Source organism: Perna viridis, chromosome 7, assembly GCF_037379345.1.
Source record: "Perna viridis isolate PV_CMFRI_1.1 ecotype Kerala chromosome 7, ASM3737934v1, whole genome shotgun sequence".
NCBI classification, from domain to species: domain Eukaryota; kingdom Metazoa; phylum Mollusca; class Bivalvia; order Mytilida; family Mytilidae; genus Perna; species Perna viridis.
The window spans coordinates 43,979,038-43,998,730 of NC_142451.1; the positions used below are offsets into that span (position 1 = coordinate 43,979,038).

The following is a 19,693-nucleotide window of genomic DNA, read 5'->3' on the forward strand; positions in this document are numbered from 1 at the left end:
TTTTGTCACAAAAAAATCTCGGCTCCCAAAAGATGGATTGATTTCAAATATGGTGTTTGGCTTTGTATAGATAGGGCATATATTGTAAGCTATTTTAGATGCTGTCCATTATCAACTTCCTGTACCAGTAGGGTATATCTAACACAAAGTGTGTAACTTATTTTTTTTGTTTTGAAAGGACTTTCACTTTTACATATCCCAACAGATTTGAATTCAATTTACACCAAATATTACTTTCATGAATTTTTCTGACAAGATTTGGGATAGAGATCACTGTTCTTTCATTATCATCTTTTATTCAACTTTTATGATAATCAGTTGTTTCATCCTTTCATCCTTGCTAAACATTTTAACTAATATTGTTCCCTATACATTCAAAGAAAGTTATGGATCTTATATCAGTAACCCTATAAGGATAGGTGAAAGAAGTGAATTTAAAAAAAAAACTAACAAGAAGCAAAAGGGGTGTTCATAAGTTACTGGGTTTGTCAGGAAAGGTGACATGCATAATACAGTGCAGTTGCTTCCTCAAATAAGGAAAATGTGGCAGTTCATTTTTCGTTTGTTTGTTTGTTTGTTGGGGTTTAACCCCTGAGCAGCAATATTTCAGCTATATTCAGGCAATGAACATGAAGTGGATGATAAAATGAACATGAAATAATGATGAAATGAAAAATGGGATGAGACACAAGGACAATGGGGTCAACAAATTTTGATTGCCACTGGAAATAGGGAGAGATGGGTAGGGTCGGGCAATTTAGCCCTTTGTGGCAGAGCCCTATGGTTCCTACTCCGGGAGAATACCACAGTAGGGTTCTTTATGACGTGCGAGGAACGTGGCATCTTTCCCAACACGGTGCACCACTATGGTTTGCAGTCAAGTTTTCTGTATTATAGCCTGAAAACCCCAGCATGTAACACACCAGGGGTACTCCATTCCGCCACCTGGGACACACAACCCAGTTGCTCTGTGGGCAAAGCACCCTAGCCCCCGGCTATGGTTCTGAGCACTACTTAGTTGCCTTTTACGACAAGCTTAGCACTGCTGCAGGCCTATTCTTTTGACACCCGGACCTGCACAGGGCTTCATTTTTTGAGTTGCTCATTTACTTTTGTTGCTTTGTATGTATTACATACATGTATTTGTATTTTAGTTATTTTATGTTCTTTGTTATACTTGTCTGTTTTCTATGTCTGGTCTTTGTCCCTGGATTACATTCTTTTGATTTCTGCTAGAATTTTGGTTCCCTTGATTACTCCTTCCACATGAGAAGTTGAAAACCATCTGGTGAAGGAAGGAAAAACAAATGCATTGCAGAACTTCAAGGAGTGCAAAGTTCCCGTTTTTAGATATTCTTGACAACTGAATTTAACGAGTTTTTCATTTCATACTAGAAAAGGTAGCCATAGCACAACACTCCATGCGACTAATTACTTTAAATGCCATCAAAGTTCTCAAACATCATTTAATTTTTCATGCTATGCTACAAAATAATTGTATTTATTTAATAAACTTAGTTGACATCACCAGGCTGGGGTTAATGCCCTTGGCAGTATTTGAGATTTCATGTTCAATTAATTAAGGGCATTAATTTGCAAATCTACTTCCCAATAACTTCAACAAATCTGCACCAACAAGATGTTAAAGTTGTTCACTGCTATCATCAATCAACAGCATGCTACTTCCAAGAATAGCAAATTATACTGAAATTTCAATGCTTGGAAAATCTAACTTTCCAGAGCATCATGTACAGTTCCTCATAAAGTTGAGGTACATGTAGAGAGGAATAGATTATTAATCATCTAAACATATATTTTTCACTCGCTCTCGTTTTCAGCTAGTATTAAATTACATTTTTAGGTTTTTGACCAAATTTCACATTTGAAAATCAGGTTATAGTATGGTCAGGGGGCAGCAGGTGGGATATTATTTTCATTACACTTCATTCAGCAACTACTTATCATAACCTCTTGATATTTGGTATCCAGCATCAGGGACAGGTCCCATATAGTGGGATAAAATTTCAGGCCTGTTGGATATCTACTTTCTGTTTAAAGAAATTGTGCTATTTCTGTCTTTGACCTATTTTTTCAATGGTATATTGGTCCTCCTGTTATTGTCAATTATGTTGTTTTTTTGTGGTTCACAGATCCTTGGTGTTCACTAACTCACTTGAATTGTTTAATGAATCTTGATAAAATTTTACAGCAAGGTTCTATGCCACAAGAAAAGAAATGTTTAATTGAATTTGGAGGTTATGGTCCAAACCACTAATGAATTAGGGGCCAAGGATGAGCGTTCAATTCAGTTTTACTTTAGAACTTTAGTGTAAAGTGTATGATTCTCTAAGAAACCGTACCACACAATTTCATTCTACTAAAATTTGGATCAATTTTTAGGGTTCCATATATTTTTCACCTACATTTTTGGCTGTAGTTTGGGCCATATAATTTGTTTGGATATAAGGGCCACTGAAATGGATCAGAAAACACCTCATACACACCATTTGGGGAAGAAGTGTGATTAAATTTTCTGCTAATCTCCTTACCTCCCCCTCCCCCAGGTAGTGCCTAAATGTCACCCGTACCACCAAAATAATCCTTGAAACTGCCACTTAGTTTTCTACTTAAGTAATTCTTTTGATTATATATCTAATTTTATCCATCTTTTTGTGAAGTATTCCAATTTAGATTTTAAAGTCTCTAATACATTTCAATCTGAGTAATTAATGTAACTCATATTCTTGCACAACATCCATATGCGGCTTTGAATTTAGTGTCTGTCCTGTACTACAGTGACTCAGGTCAATGAAATTACAGGTACTAGGCCAATGGGCCAATGGGCCAAAAAGGCATCATTTTGATTGAGTTGGGGGCTTTTTTGGGACCAAAAAAAGACTAAAAATAAGCAGGTTGTATCAGGCATTTTGTATTATATTTTTGGACAACCTTTAAAATGTTAGGATTAGGATATCAGCTGCTTTAATATTGCTTATCATTATGTTTTCTACCTCCAACCAAAATTTTAATTTCTCCACTCCTCATATTGGAGTTACTGATGTCCTCCACTGTGACTTGACTGTGACTCCACAAAAGTGAAAACCAGGATAAAATTGCTCCATTTCAATAGTTTTCCCAATTTTTTCTGTCCTTTACTGAAATGTTTTTGAACTGATAAACAATTAAATATTTCTTGGTATTAAGTTAATTACAGACATTTTTTGAATTATTGACTGGAGACAATGTGACTTCACTCAAAATATCTCCACTGTGAAGAGTGGAGAAATTAAAATTTATGTTGACAGTAGTGTATATCATAGCCACACATTACTGACATAATTTAATGAACATTGTAATGTATTTTCATGATCACAATTTAGTACCAACTTAGATAAATTTACCTACTTTTCTACTAAGTACATGATTAGATTAAGCAGCCATTCTTAGTTTATTACCATTTAAAATCCTCTTCAGTAATCACTTTTTCTCCTTGTCTTTGAATGAAAATATTTTAGCTAGTGGGTGTTACAAGTCATGTTCTACAATGAAATATAAATTTCCCTGAAGAATCATATTATTTTCTTTTTTACTGTGTTTTCCCCCATATTTACATGTCGTAAATTTCAATCAGTGTAACTTTCAGTCCCCATTGTGTCAGCAGGGTCTCTGACTGCTAATGAAAACAAATCCTGTCTGTTTCATCTGGAAGCTTCAACATGCCTTGATATTGATCATCTTTTAAAGAGCCCGAGTGATATCATAGCAGACAAACTATGCTGTAATTTGTTTGCTTCATTTCTCAACATAATGTTCAATTAGTTGAAAATCTCTTTTCATTTGTTTGATTGAAATTAATGGTTATATTTTTTTCATGCAATTAGGCAAATCAATGAAAGAGATGACTGCTATTATATCTAAATTATGATACATTTATATATTTTTTTTCCTTGAAGGAGGTAGACCTAGGATAAGGGACATAACTCTTGCAAATCATAGGAACGTTTGTATTCAGCATATTATATCAACCTCATGTAAGCATTAAAGTAACAAGGATTCATTTCATTCTGTTTCAAATGAAAGCTTGATAGGCTAAATTGAATATGATACAAACTTGTCACTGATTTCAAGAATTATGTCCCTTACCCTAGGTTTACCTCCTTAAATCTGTATACAAAAGAAAAATATAAAACTTTTCCTGGTAGCATATTTCTCCAAATTTGTTTTTTTATTTTCTTTATTCTGTTATCATATCATGGTGTAGATCTGTTGCTATCATTGTTCAAAGAATAATGCAGTTTAATTTTGGTATCTTATCTCTTACCCAGAAAATGGTTACTGTGAAAGTACTGTTGTTTCGTGGCATACCAATATTTGTGGTTTTTGTGGGTATGCCAAATCACAAAATTTGGTTCCCAGCGAAAAGAAGATTTCTACTGATGTATATGTTTAAAACTTCAAAACCATGAATTCAAAAATCTTCCCTAATTGATGAAAATTGATATCCATGAATTAAAGTACTTTCATAATAAATTAAAAATGCCACAAAAAAATTCATGGTTTTTGAACTGTAGCAGTTGAAAGAGATTGGCTTAATATAAGGCTTCATTATTTTTCTCCTTCAAAAGGTCAAAATAATTACAAAGATTTATTTCCACGACAAATCTTAACCAGAAAATTACCACTTTCAGCATTCCTGATTCTTCATTTAGAGAACTTATACATGGTTATTAGAATTGGTTTTCAACTCATCTCCCGATTATCCTAGCTACAGATCAAGGATTGATGGGAATTTTCCTATTATTCTATTTTAGATTCAATCACTGGAATTTCAAATTGCCGATTATCCTTTCATAAAGACGATAAACTTAAGGAAGTTAAAGTTTGGTGTCTGTCAAACAGCTAATTGGGTGATTTTGTCATATTAGCCTTCTAATTGCTGCTTCATTTAAGATGACATGATTTAAAACATTTGAATTACTCTGACAGATCTAGCTCATGAAAGTGGATGTTAGTAAAGCTAAAACATATTCAGCTGATTAAGTGTTTTGTGCTATTTAACTTCATAGATAGGGCACATGTACTGTACTTTTGAATACTGCTCTTTTGACAGACAATATAATATCCATCCTATAATTTGTCTGTCCTTCCACACTTCATGGGTTTACTCAAAAATTCTTAAAGGGATTATTATTATACCCCATGTGAACAAAGTTTGGGAGGTATATAGGATATACCAAGTCTGTCTGTTTGTATGTCATCTATTTTTCTTTCCACATTTCCTGTAAGCACAGCTCCTCCCAAACCACTTAAGGGATTTTGATGAAATTTAATTTGAAGGTTTGAATTGAAGGAAGATAACTACTGTTGGAGGACCCAAATGGTTTTACGTGTTAGAGACCTCATAAACACTACACTTCCTATACCACTCAATGGATTTATGGATTTTTTAAAATAAAAAATAATGGAAAGATTGTGCACCATATGTAGATGTACATGAATGAATCCTCTAATTGTCAAAGGACTCTAAGATGAGATTAACCAACTTTTACAATTAACTCCATTTAAGGTGGAGGTAATTTGGTTTCATTGTAAAATATGCATTCAAAATTTTTGATAGCTTTGATTTGAATTTCTGCAAAAAGTTTTATTCTTTATCATACTCATACCCCTGTATAATGGTATCAAATATGCAAATCTGTGTATAAAACCCTTTGAATTTTATTTTTGAGGTGTTATTAATTTGATACATAACCTTTCAGATACAAGACTATTGGCAATTTTTAGAATTTTGAAGCAGTTTTGACAATTGGAAAACAGTTTGGAAAAATTCTTTTATTTCAGGATAATAATTTAAAATGAAATGATTCTCCAAAGGTCATAACCTGTGATAATTTCCTGTCTCCATCAGTGCTAATAGTACTTTGATTATTGATGAAGAGAAAAACATTTGGCTGCCTCCTCTCATTACAGTATCAGATTAGAAAGTCAGATCTTGTCTGTTCTAATGAGGACCATAAGGATATCCTCCAGCTGTTACGTCTATGATGTAATTTTAGTATTAGCTGAATTAACATTCAGTTGGAAGAGAGGGCACTAGTACCGGTATATGTATAAATCCCCTTTCTGTTGTAATGGTAGTTTTAACCATCTCTCATCCTCCTTGCCCCCCACCTTTTCAAAAGAAAAAAACCAAACAAAAAAGAAACAAGTGCTGTTTTTAAAAACATAGCCAACACATTTGTTTTTACTATGTAAGACAATATATTGAAACAACAAAATTGACAATGCAGTATATAATACTACTGTGAAACTCCTTATATTGTGTTTATTACCGAGATATTTAAAACCCTATAATGAGCCTCAAGTACAAAAAAATCTATGACATCACAGGAGATTCTTTATTTTTGCTGTATTTGGTGAACTATGTGATCACTGTCCTCAATGATTTGTATTTCTAATACAAGTAAACTATTTACAATTATTCAATATATCATGAAACTCAACTCCTGTTTTTGGTTAACAATATTACAAACACGAATGCCTCTAATGGAACTTCGAATTTAACGGTTGCCATCACTTTTGTTCCATGACATGAGAGGTCGTAAGCTCTATGGACTACGTTGTCATAGTTAAGCATCAGAGGTGTCACTCGATATCAAAACAGACTCCATACCAACTGTAAAAAAATAGGGGCAATCCACTGATGGTACTTATAAACTCAAAACGAAGCTTACTGCTTAAGTTCATGTAAGCCTCTATGTCCAGAAAATCTGTCAATTAAAATTTTATTTGGCAAGTAGAGGCATATTTTTGCCAATTTTCTATGATCTGTTGTTTTTTTTTTTTCTTTTTTCTTTTTTCTCCTTTGATCTTCTAAAATTGGCAAACCACAGTCAAGTGATATCTCAAAATTTGACAGCCCTTTGAAAATGTTTACACCTCCCCTCATGTATTAATATTGGCAATTTTTTAATTTGCAGTATTTCATGACATAACACTATCTATTTATCTCAAAAATTATTACAGGTAACAAAAAAATTGGGAAAACTATGGTCGAAGCGATTTCACAGAGTTGTATAACTGTTTTGTAACATTGTTTAGGGGGGTTATCTGCCCCTATTAATAATAACTTAAGTCTTAAAAATTGGTCTCTTTGCCCCAATTAATAAGGACTCAAATTTTAAAAATTGGTCTCTTTGCCCCAATTAATAAGGACTCAAATTTTAAAAATTGGTCTCTTTAATAATGACTCAAATTTGAAAAAAAATGGTCTCTTTGCTCCAGTTAATTACAACTGATTTTGTTTTTAATCTTGGCATTACTGCATATATATATTTGCAAGAAACTATCTGAGTGATATGAAAGTAGTAAAATTAAAAACATCTTGTATAAAATTTCTTTTAATAACTTGGAATGGGTTTAGGGGCTAAAATTGATTTTTGTACTAATCCATTTACCTTTCAGTGTCCATGTGTGTGTTTATAAGTTAATAACTTGCACATAATTGCTGAAAATTTACCAAGTTAATGTTAACAAACTTTCATTATCTTGCAGTATCTCATGCATACTTGAGTGCATAAATCCTGTCTTGGGTAGAGATTTTTTGATTTTAATCTAATGTTTTAACTCAAGATTGTTTTAATGGCTTATTAATTTTATTTCCTTTGGCAAGCAACATAGCAAAAAAAGTAAGCAAACAAGATTTACGAGATGCCAAGATAATGTTCTTCTAAGGTAAAATCCTTGCTATCTTTGGGCATGTAGACTACAATTATATTACCTGGAACAAACCCAATTGACGGTCCTGAGGTGCCTGCATTTGACCACAGTTTTTAGTTGGGTTTATGAAAGAGTAATCAAGGGAACCAAGATTCTAGCGGAAATCAAAAGAATATAAGCTTAAGATCATGGGTTAAAATCTAATATCTAACTATCTAGAGTGGAGAAATGTTGTAATCCCATTGAGAATCAAGGAGAATCTGTATGTAATGCACATCCCTGCATTCCCAAAAATAACCTTGAAGCTTGACCTCTCTGAATCGACAGATGTTTACAACTCTTTGGTTGTCAATATTCATCTTCTTCTAGCTTCAAAAGCAATTAATTCTATACCACATCAATTTGCCCATCTGTTTCTTCACTTCTTCTTTGTTCTGCACCTAATCTGTGATAAACACTATATGTGCATTCAACAGCATCAAGCATTATTTTTCTAATTTTTTTTATAACTTTTTGTTATGTCTGAGATTTTTTGTTTTGGAATTTTGATTATCAGATGAATTCTAGATAACGTGAGATAAAATTGATGAAAGTCCTTGAGTGATAAAACTGGAAAACTTTCATTTTTTGCCTCCTTTGTTTGCAACTTTCTTGAAATAATGGCTTGTTGTCATGGATACAAGATTCCAAAATCTTCGAAAAAGGTTAGTGCTTGTTATTTTTTGTTTTCCTTTCTTATGTCACTTGAGATTTATTTTTATTAAGGGTTTGAATGATAGAAATATCTTAAACCTTACTATGATCAAAACTAAATAAGCATAGTTGACGTTTCAATTTTTATGATAAAATATTAGACAAAGTTTCCCTGGTTTTTAAATAAGGATTGAACTTTGAATATTGAAGTTGAAAAGGACTGGTATTATATGGCCAATACTGGTCCCATGTATAATTGAAAATTATAAATGTCTGTTGTTTAAAAGGTTAATTAAATGAATAAATGAGCTGATTTTATCACATTTATAGTATATTGTCTTTCAACCATTGAAAATGTAATATCCCCAATTGAGCAAATGTGTTAATTTTCTATCAAATCTGCTGAAACTGAGCAATTTTTTGACCATTTTTTTTTTCATTTTAGAGTGCTTCCACTAATCAGACCCTAAATTGTTTTCTCTATGTCCCTTTGGTAGGAGTCTTTGTTTTCTATATGTCCCTTTGGTAGAAGTCTAAATCGTTTTTTTTTATATGGCTTTAACAAATAACAATTGAAAATAATCATTTTTCTAGTTTTGTTGTTATTGAATCATAATAGGTTTCCATAAAACTGAATACTGAAGCATCATATTATTTTGAAATGGAATTATTATGGAATTTAGAAATGATGTCCTTATTCTACCTTCTCCTTCATCAGCAATGAGAAAATAAATATTGTTGATTAACTAGTATTGTTAAGTTTTACCTTTGTCATAATTCAATGAAAAAAAATAGGAATCGGCTCTTTGACTTGGCTCTTTGATATGAAACTTAAAATATTACCTTTAAATTAGTTATGATTGAAGATTGAGTGTTAAGTTTGTTGGAAAAAAAGTTTGAAATTATACAATGGGAGAAAACATTTGATCCTATAGAGAGGGAACGTATTGAAGTTGTACCTGTAGTAGAATACTACATAGAACAATTTAGTACGAAAATTATTAATGATAGTTTTTTTTTCAGGAATAAATTAAAAACAAACTCTGTCTGTCAAAAAGATAGCCGAGGCATTTTCTTGCTTTTTTTTATTCCAAATTTATTTGGTTACCTGTGTGAACGCTGTGCTACATTTATACCTTTCTTAACTCAGTTACTTAATTGGTTCAACAAGTTAGCTATTTCCAATTATTCAGTTATAAAAGATTAGTCATAATTCAATATATAAACCTGATTGACAATATTCTGGACACCTATGCCCCTATTTAATGGAGCCTTGAATTTCATTATTGGTATCACTTTCGTCCAATGAAAAAAAAAAACATTTTTTTTTCTATCTATTTAGAAGTAACTTCAGTCATGTGGGTCACCCTTAATAATTTGTGTAGTGAATTCTTTTCAACTGTGCACCACTAGCATTAATGGCAAGGTAGCCTTATAACTTAATTTCAGTATCCAATTTTTTTTTATCAGAAAATCACTTTCTCATGGTGAAACAATGTCTATGTGACTGAAAACGTTTTATCCAATCAGAAAACTTGTTACTCCATAAGTTAATATATACAGCTAGGAACAGCAAAAATGTCCCTTCCAAATGGTTACTCCCTATTAGTTTGATTAGTCTAACCTTAGACTGCTCCATAATGAAGAAGGTGTCCACACAAAAAACTAGGCAGTGGTTGGCTCATGACAAATTTTGTTTTTAAGAAATTGTCATCTATTTCATATCGCAAATGTATCCTTTCTCAAAGTTGGATATTGGTTTAAGATTGTCTGCAACAGTTAAAAAGAAATAAATTACATAGGAAGCTTTGAAATTCATTGAAAAAGGGAGATAACTCTTTCATTTCTTGCAAAATTTGGTTGCTTCCTTAGAGAACTGTAAAATCATTTTCTGAGCTATCCATTGTCGATTTTAAAAAAAAAAATCTATGTACTATTGGACATACACAGGCAAATATTTTTCACGTGAAATTCATGTTAATCGAGCTTCACATGTTAACATGATTTTCATGTGAAATTCACTAAATACGAATTTCATATGAACATTTTGTGTGAATTTCATGTGAAGACTCCATTCACCCAAATTTCATGTGAACTCTGTCACTTAGTTTATTTGCTCAATTCAAGTGAAAATTATATGAAATTTGTGTGAAAATCATGTGAAATAATTTTGCCTGTTTACATATGATATAAACATTACATGAAACAAAAAATTCCATTGGATAAAATTTACCTTGTGCCATAGGAACTACTTGGTTTTTAAATGGACAGCCTCTTAACTCAATTGTTCCAACTCCCAAGTTTGTGCTTTAATTACATTAAATGAACTCAATGTAGACTGGCTGTCAGTATTAAACATAAAATAGATATTATATATGTGATGTGTTCTATTCATTTGTAAATTCAAAAACCAGAGGAAAAATGTGACAAGCTTTTGACCACTATAATTAACAAGTTCTCATTTTGAAATCATAGTACAACAGCAAAATATTTGGATTGAACAATGGTATTGTGTGGTGGTATGGTTGTGGTCCTCTTTCAGAGACACTTGGTTTCCCAGCAATTAAGGAATGAGTTATATTTTTTGGTCTTTGAAGAAATAACCTCAATCATGTGATGCACACTGAATAACCTGCTTAGAAGGCTATTTCAAAGTATGCATAATGGGCATTGAGGTTATTTCAAATACACCAAAAATGTATAGCAGTCATTCCTTATAATTTAAGTTAAGTAACAAAATTCAACAAGTTAATCATTAGAAAAGTTTGACGACATCACAGTCATTACAAAACTTGGTGTATGAAATGATAAACAAAATTTTTGATCCAATCAGAAACCGTGTTACTGCTGAAATTAAATTGTTATGTTAATACTTAAAATGGTTTAATTAAGTTTCAGAATGAGGTTCCATTATTCAAAATGAAGGTTTATATTAGTTTTTGGGGTCATAACTATTTAGATATATTGAACTAAAAAGGACCAAAAGCAAGCATTTCATGAAATTTAACTGTGTAACTCTAGTATACATGGATATCCATAAAATCATACGCTCAATATTGTTTAACACAAAGGTCTGTACTTGGTTAGATTTTAAGGGTTATGACCTGAATGATTTAAGGATAAGGGGCTGCAAAGGGCTGAAACAAGGTTTTTCCAATTTCCAACCAATATTATGAGTAAAAGTATATTGATCTCTTTGAAATTGTAGCACAAAGTTCCATACAAAGGAAGGTGTTGATTGCTTTTTGAGATTCAACCGCTCACTGTTTACGGACCTTAAAAGTTAGCTGTTGAATCTAATTAAGTGTCAGTCTCTGTAAATATCAGGCACTGGGTGGAACTTGGTATAAGGAAACACTATTTGTGCCTTCAGAATCGAGGAAAACAGACAGAACTTTCCATATTATAATATATTATAATTTCATTGAAATGCACTGAAAATGAACATTTCAAAGGCAGATAACTCTGTCAAAAACCTGATTTTTCCCATTTTGCCTGATACTTACAAAAACTTTCACTTAAATTCAAGTCTGATACATTAATTTTTTTTTTCAGAGCCAAGCCATGCGTATTGTACGGACCATAGGTCAAGCATTTGAAGTGTGTCATAAAATCAGCATCCAGTCGGCCCAATCTGATGACCAGTCAACGGGATTCCCTGATAGTTGTGACCAGGAAAACTGTAAGATACCCTGCTTATCCAGAAAAGGGAGGGAAATGCTATAGACGTCCTGTCTGATTAAAACCAAACCACAATCTTAATATTATGTAGCTGTCATCTTATGACCAGTTGTTTGAAAACAGGAGTGTCTTTATTATTTTTATATTTGTCAATAATGGACAAAATAATTTTTTACTCTCCCAATCTGTGTAATGTAGAGTAGATGTCTGGGTCAATACAAAAAAATGTGTCAAAAACCAGCATGAGTAATGTACTGGGTAGATACTAATTAAATCTATATTAAAAGCTGAGCTTGTGTATTTATGATTAGATTGAACAAAAAAGATTATATGATCTTTATATGTTGTCTGTTCCACCACAACCAATATCACTTTGGCTTTGTGGTATATTATTATGTTTTTGATCCTGATTAAAATACCTTATGTCACAGATCTATCACTGGAACTTCCCTACTATTTCTGAACACTACACAAAAATATAGTCCAAATGTAATTCTTTTATATCATTCAGTACCTCTTTTATAACAAGTAAATAATCTTCTTGCAATTTATCAGCTCGAAAATATTCTTATATATGCAAATAAAATTAAGATCTAGTCTTCATATGAACTTGAGATTTGAGGGACTCCTTATTGGCCATGAAAGATATTTAGTAATAACTTTACATTTTGGGGAATTTATTTCTTGCAGTAATGTGTTTGAAAGGATAGAATGTATTAAATATTTCCATTTTAACACACTTATAAGTCAAATTATCCATCATATCATTAATATTTTACCATTTATAAACAGGAAGTGAAGAGCAGTGATTTTTACCAAGTAAAATTGGCGGGAAAATTCAAATCGAATAAAAGAGTCTATTTTTTTTAAAACTTGTTTTATGGAAATTTTTCTCATAAGCTGATGTTGGTTTTATTTAAGTGTAATTGTTATACAGGATAAATACTCTGTTAATATAGCTCTTGAACATAAATGCACATCAACTTTTTGATAGATTTAAAATTGGGGGAAAAGGTGAAATGGAACAAAATATGTAAATGTGTGTGAAGTTTGATCAGTAGTATAGATTAACTTTCAGTTTATACATATTAAAAAGTACAGTTCTGTTGTAGTATTTAAAATTTAATGTATGAACACTATTTTATTTAGCATCATATAATCTTTGAAATTTTGTTGACAAGAATCAAAAACCCCTGGTGCGTATCAGGACTTTGATTCTGATTGGTCATGGAAAACAAGACGATACAAAGCAAAGCAAGCATTATTTTTCTTTGGAAGTATTATGAAAAACTAAGTGTCATTCCTTGTAACTCATCCTTTTTGGTTTTGAGCAATGTTTTGAAATAAACATTTAGATGCCTGTCATTCTGGACAAGACATATTATGGATTACCAGTTTTTGTTAGTCTGTTATTCACACTTCACACAATAACTCCAAAAATGCTGCCATCATTTTTCATGAAACTTAAGTAAATTGTTTCTAGTGTTGTGAGCTCCCTTTCAATATGTTTTTAATAAACTTATGTTTTGTTTTGTCTTGTTTTTGTTGTTGTTTTTGTTTTTCTAGTTGTTTTGATGTTGTATGGTTTTTAGGATTTATCCAATGCAGTCGGTATTGAGCTCACTTTGACATCATGTGACAGCCATATGTTGTTAAACCATGGCAATTTAACCAATGGAGTTTCATTAGACAAAAGTGATAACAACTGTGAAATTTAAGGCTTCATTAGGAATATTGGCATCTGAAAGTTTATTTATTGAGTTTATATAAATAGTCTTTAGGCTTTTTAAAGAAAATCCTTGTTTTGTATAAATTTAAGCTAAATTATGTACAAAGGGAGATAACTCAAAGCAAAGAACTGTGGCAGTTATTGGCACCAAGATGTATATGTTTTATGTAAATTATACTTATTATGTAATATCACATAGTTATCAGTTCCTAATGACTAACAGAGAGTATATTATCAAAATGCTGCTGCATTCAATGCTATTAGCACGATTTTATTTCAAAAGGTTGCCATGGCAACCAAAGAGTTGTGGAAGTTAAACAAAAAAAAAATTAAATCAGCATGTCGAGCAATCAAAATGATGCCAAACTTTGTGGAATCTAAATTATTTAAGATGAGTTGGTTAGATAAGTATACTGAGATAGTATCGAGAACACTTGTTGTGTTAGCAGGATGGCTTTCATCTTGAAAAGAGGTCAGTCCATATTTATAAATTAGCAAACTGATTAATGTTTTTGGAAACAAAATTCATATTATGATTAGTGTTTCTGTGTTTGATAAGCAAAATCAAAGCTTTAGATTTAAAAAAAAAAATTAAATGGCTTTTTGTGAAATTTTTAAATTTGTCTTGATTTTCAGTTGTTTGAGGAATCATATCCATCAGGGTTGAAATTATAATTATTTATTGTTACTCATCTATGTTCAAAATATCAACATATTTTTTATTATTAAAATTAATTTTGAATTGTGACAGTGTACCAAGATTAGAAACAATTGAGGAAAACCTTCATATTCACCATATCCATTCTAAAATTCTGTTGAAAAATATGGACAGTCCATGATTTCTTCTTTTACCCAATAAAGTTTAAGAGACTGTATGTTATGAACAAGAAACTTTGGTGAATAGTTTAGTGTTGCTCATAACGTAAAAAATCAAAATGTTTACATAATTCTGTAAATTTTTGATAGGTCTAAGATTGAGGCTATTTAATAGAATTTGAGATGATAATTTTTTAAATGATTTTCCAACCCAGTTTATCTGAAGAACCATGGCTTACTTAATCTGGGATCACTATTTTGTTAAATTTGGCCATGTACTTCCTGCAAGAATTAGATAACTTTAAATGAAAACTTCTTGCAATCACTGATAAATCGTCTGTTTTCTTTGCCCACTTTCTTTTATTTGTTATTGTGCATGAAGGACTATAATCACAGATGGAGAACTCTAAAGGTAGATAATCAAAATTATCGGTTTTACATGCTGAAACCTTGTAAGTGCAACTCTTCCTAGACCACTAAAGGGATTTCAATGTAATTTTATAGGAAGGTTGGGCATCATATTTAGACATGCATTAGGCAGTATAATAACTGATGAGGGGAATCCAAAGGGAGATGATCCAAATTGAGGGTTTTACAGGTTAAAACTTTGTAAGTGCAACTCCTCCTAAACCACTTAAGGGATTTCAATGTAATTTTATAGGAAGGTTGGGTATCATATTTAGGCGTGCATTAGGGAGTATAATAACTGATGGGGGGACTTCAAAAGGAGATGATCCAAATTACGGGTTTTACATGGTAAAGCCCTTGTAAGTGCAACTCCCTAAACTGGTCAAGGGATTTTGAAGAAATTTAAAGGAAGATTTGGTATTATATGTAGATGTGCATGAAGGAATATGATTTCTGTTGGATGATTCCGAAGGGAGATAATCCAACAATCTTTTTATACTTAAGTCCATTTGAAGCTAGGATTATTCTCTTAGTGAGCTTGCTCACAGTACTTCTAGTTACCTTTGCCTTTGAAATTAAAAGCAGATCCAGTAGCCACTGTACTCTTTTCATCATACTTAGGGGGTGCTTACTTTGTGTATACTGTAACTCAGAAAGTATTTATCTAGTATTTTTAAAACATTGCACAGTATGTACAAATAGAAGATGTGTACCTCCTGTTTTGGAAAAAAAAAAGATTTATTTTGAACACTTTTTATACCCCTCACTTGAAAACTTGGAGACTTAAAGGGATCCTACTGTCCATTTGTTTATTTGCACCAAGTTTTAATCCCCAACTCCTCTAAAACAGCTGAATTTAATGTGATGAAAATTTCACATATTCTTAATCACATGCCATTGTGCACCTATTTTGTTTTTTCCGTCGGAATGACTTTTGCTGATTCCAATATGGTTTCTATGGAGAGGAGCAATATTACACATATCACTAAGTGAGCTTCTAGTTTCTTCTCAGTAAAACTGTTCCCTTGAGCATTCAGTCTACAATACAATTGAATATAGTGTGCAAGTAGTCGTAGATTTGATGAATGTTGATGGGATTTGTAATTTCTTATTACTAGAGAAATTGTTCAAGAGTAGCATAAATTTCATTTCCAAAACCAAAATTTCACACATTTTCTACAATTTTTACAATTCAGGTAGAATAAGATGTATGTGTCTAAAGTAGTCTTTTAAAATTTTACATTTTTATTCTAGTAAGAAGCATGAAAGAGAAAGACAAAGGTCACCATAACCATAACAACAGTATACCTATGTCTACTCCTGAGAAAGCATTCAAACAAGCCCAGGAACTACTGTATGCCATGGCAACCAAAACTCCAGTAAGTACACATCTGTACACCAAAAAAATGCATTTAAAGAAGCTCAGGAACTACTTTACACCATAGCAACCATAACTCCAGTAAATACACATCTGTACACCAAAAATGCATTTAAAGAAGCCCAGGAACTACTGTATGCCATGGCAACCAAACCTCCAGTAAGTACACATCTGTACACCAAAACAAATGCATTTAAAGACGCCCAGGAACTACTGTACACCATGGCAACCAAAACTCCAGTAAGTACACATCTGTACACCAAAACAAATGCATTTAAAGAAGCCCAGGAACTACTGTACACCATGGCAACAAAAACTCCAGTAAGTACACACATCTGTACACCAAAACAAAAGCATTCAAACAAGCCCAGGAACTACTGTTCACCATGGCAACAAAAATTCCAGTAAGTACACATATCTGTACACACAAAAAAAAAAAAACAACATTCAAATAAGCCCAGGAACTACTGTTGGCCAAAGCTACCATAACGCTATAACAGTCAAGTATATTTGTGTGTAACTGAAAGGTTAGATTTAAGCAGACTTGGTGACTGTTTTATACTTCCTGTTAGTATGCTAGTGTCTGCACTAGAAGAAAATCCTTGGTACAGCTGTGTAATATGGCCCTTGGTCTACTATGCTGTGCTTGTGACCCTCCTGGTTTAACTTTAAATCTGTCAGTTTTATTAATTGCAACTTTTTACCCAATGGCAATGTTTGCAGTAAATCAGAATATTGCAATAATTTATTTAATATTAATTTTCATCTCTAAAACTTGTGCAACTTTTTTTTTTCTGACAGACCTTGATTGTACCCTACAGAAGATTAAGTCCTATTTTACTTCCTTGTTTCAATAAACAGCAAATTATGTTTCAGATTGATTGGTTTCTAGCATAACAAAGGCCAGTTTAATTTGTCTAGCAGCTTACATCCACCTGTGGCCCTCCAATTTCCTTTAACATATAAAGGACCCATATGTCATTATTCTGATTAAGAAAGACTTGGCAGTTGCATTTTTTCCTCTATTTGCAGTTTTTTTTGTAATAAAATTGCTTTGTATTGCAGACTGCAGACTACTGTCTTAGACATTTAATTAAATAAGAATCTTGTTTCATTTCATGTTTCTGTTATTACATAAGTCGACATTAGAACTGTTAGGTGACAATCATGACAACTTTACATAGGGGTAGGGTCATTGAGGCCATTTTCAGTTCAAATATTATGATATGTTTGAAATATTTGAAGAAATGATGATTCTGATTTTATTTTACACTGCAGTATTCTCAAGTTATATTGTTTTTATTGAAAAGACTTATTTTGTATTATTATAAAGAAGTTCTACTTGTGCTGCACCATCAGAATGGGACACTGAGAATCTTAACACATCTGAGTGTGCAAGACATAGAAATCTCAGACACCCAAGGGTAAGATTTCAAGGTCTGTAACTAGGCTTTGCCCAGTTAGAGAACATCGAAATCTTACCCAAGGGTGTCTTATATTTCCTGGTCATGCATTTTCTAGTGGTTTTTTTTCTCACTTTTAAAATTACTTTTGTCATAGGTATGCAAATTTAGAATGTACTGCTTGCCGAAATTCCTTAGAAACGTTTTATTGTGACATAAAAAATATTACATGTTTTATATCACCCATGGGTGAGACAAGGAAATCTCACATGCCTAAAAAAGGGGAAAAACTTTGTCTCTTTAGTGAGAAAAAAGTAGATCAATAATAGATGAATTACTTGTAATCTGCAAGATTTAGTGCAAACACTATTCCAACTACTTGTACCTTGCAGTGATGCCAAATTTTATTCAGTTTATGATACTGACATAATTAACTATCTTTAACTTGCATGTGTTCACTTTCATTTCATGTAAAATATGGTTTGAAAAGGACAAAGTCAATATTTTCAGACATTGTACTGAAAATTACTACTTCAAACACCCATTTTGACTAGAACATTCTAAATACATATATTTACAAAAGCAGTTTAGGATAATCCTCTATATGTATTCCTGTTTTGTAACACTTTTACTACACACTTTTTGTGTGTATTAATTTTTTTGGCAGCTATTTCCCCCTCTTATTGACTTCTTAAATTTGGGCCAAAGTATTCAGGCATTAAAGCTTTCTATTAGTTGCATTTTTTTATATGCCTGTCTTTCTCATTGGGATGTATTATGGTATAAATGTACATCCATTCATCTGTCAGTCTGTCGTTGACACTTCACACAATTACTCAAAAAATGCTGCCACCAGTTAATGTGAAAAAGTAAGAACTCTTCTTTCTATCTATGTGAGCTCCCTTTTGATTTTTATAAATTTCCAATTTTTCGTTTTTGAGTTATGACACTTTATTTGTACAAAAAATGGGGTGATTTTCTGTTCTGTAACTCAAAAACACTTGCAACAGTGGGACATTTAAACATTGTTGAATTACATATTTAAATTCTTATGGAAGCTCTCTTTCATTTTTTGTAAATTTCAAATTTAACGATTGAAAGTAATGTGACGTTGTTCTTAAAAAAGAGGGGGGGTTCACATTTTACATATTTTATCTCAGTAGAAGTTGCACCCATTTTCATGAAACCTTTAAAAACACTTTATAAGTTTCTTGTTTTCATTTTTTTAGTATTTAGACTATTTTCTTAAAAAAGGTAGGGTTGGAAAATGCTTTGAATTTTTATTTTTATTAATGTAAGTTCCTTTCTGTTGTATTTTTTGTCAAAATTCAGATCTTTATCAAGCTTGAATTTTACATACGGTATATTTTCAGGAATATTTCATGTTAGTAAATGTACCAAAAATGTCCATGTTTTCTGTAAAAGTATCCTAGAACTTTTTTTGTGTTCTGCTCATTTAAATTTTATGGGTGGCAACAAGGACATTTCTTTGTGAAGACACATTTTTTTACATTGATTTATCATTAATGTTCATTGTTTCTTTTGTTTTAGGGTAAAGAGACCAATTCATTAGAAGAACCAGAGACGAGAATTCCACTGACAACACATCACCACATACAACTACTGAGAGCTCAGCTTGAAATGCAGCAACATCAGACTCAGCTTGCTATTGCTCAAGTCCATTTACTGAAGGACCAACTGGCTGCTGAAAGTGCAGCTAGAATAGAGGCACAGGTTTGGATGCATTCTCCTCAGATCTGGCGTTTTTCATCAATTCTTCAATTTCAAGCCATCTGATTGTTCAACATTTCAGTTGTTGAAGTATTTGAGGAAATTCTCTAATTGAGATTTAATGGAAATAACGGA

General features: G+C 32.1%; 1 protein-coding gene across 6 annotated transcripts in view; it reads left to right on the top strand.

Annotated features, from left to right (window-relative positions):
* LOC148612844 (uncharacterized) overlaps nt 1-19,693 on the top strand; it is a 107,934-nt gene that overhangs the window by 76,376 nt on the left and 11,865 nt on the right. For 5 of the 6 annotated variants that reach the window (XM_088594668.1, XM_088594667.1, XM_088594669.1 and 2 more), the window contains 3 exons: nt 11,968-12,094; nt 16,301-16,425; nt 19,379-19,561. In XM_088594668.1, coding sequence (XP_088450794.1) covers nt 11,968-12,094; nt 16,301-16,425; nt 19,379-19,561 — 435 coding nt within the window. Of the gene's footprint in view, nt 1-8,188; nt 8,424-11,967; nt 12,095-16,300; nt 16,426-19,378; nt 19,562-19,693 lie in introns of those variants that run through there. The other variant, XM_088594672.1, reaches the window with a different exon arrangement.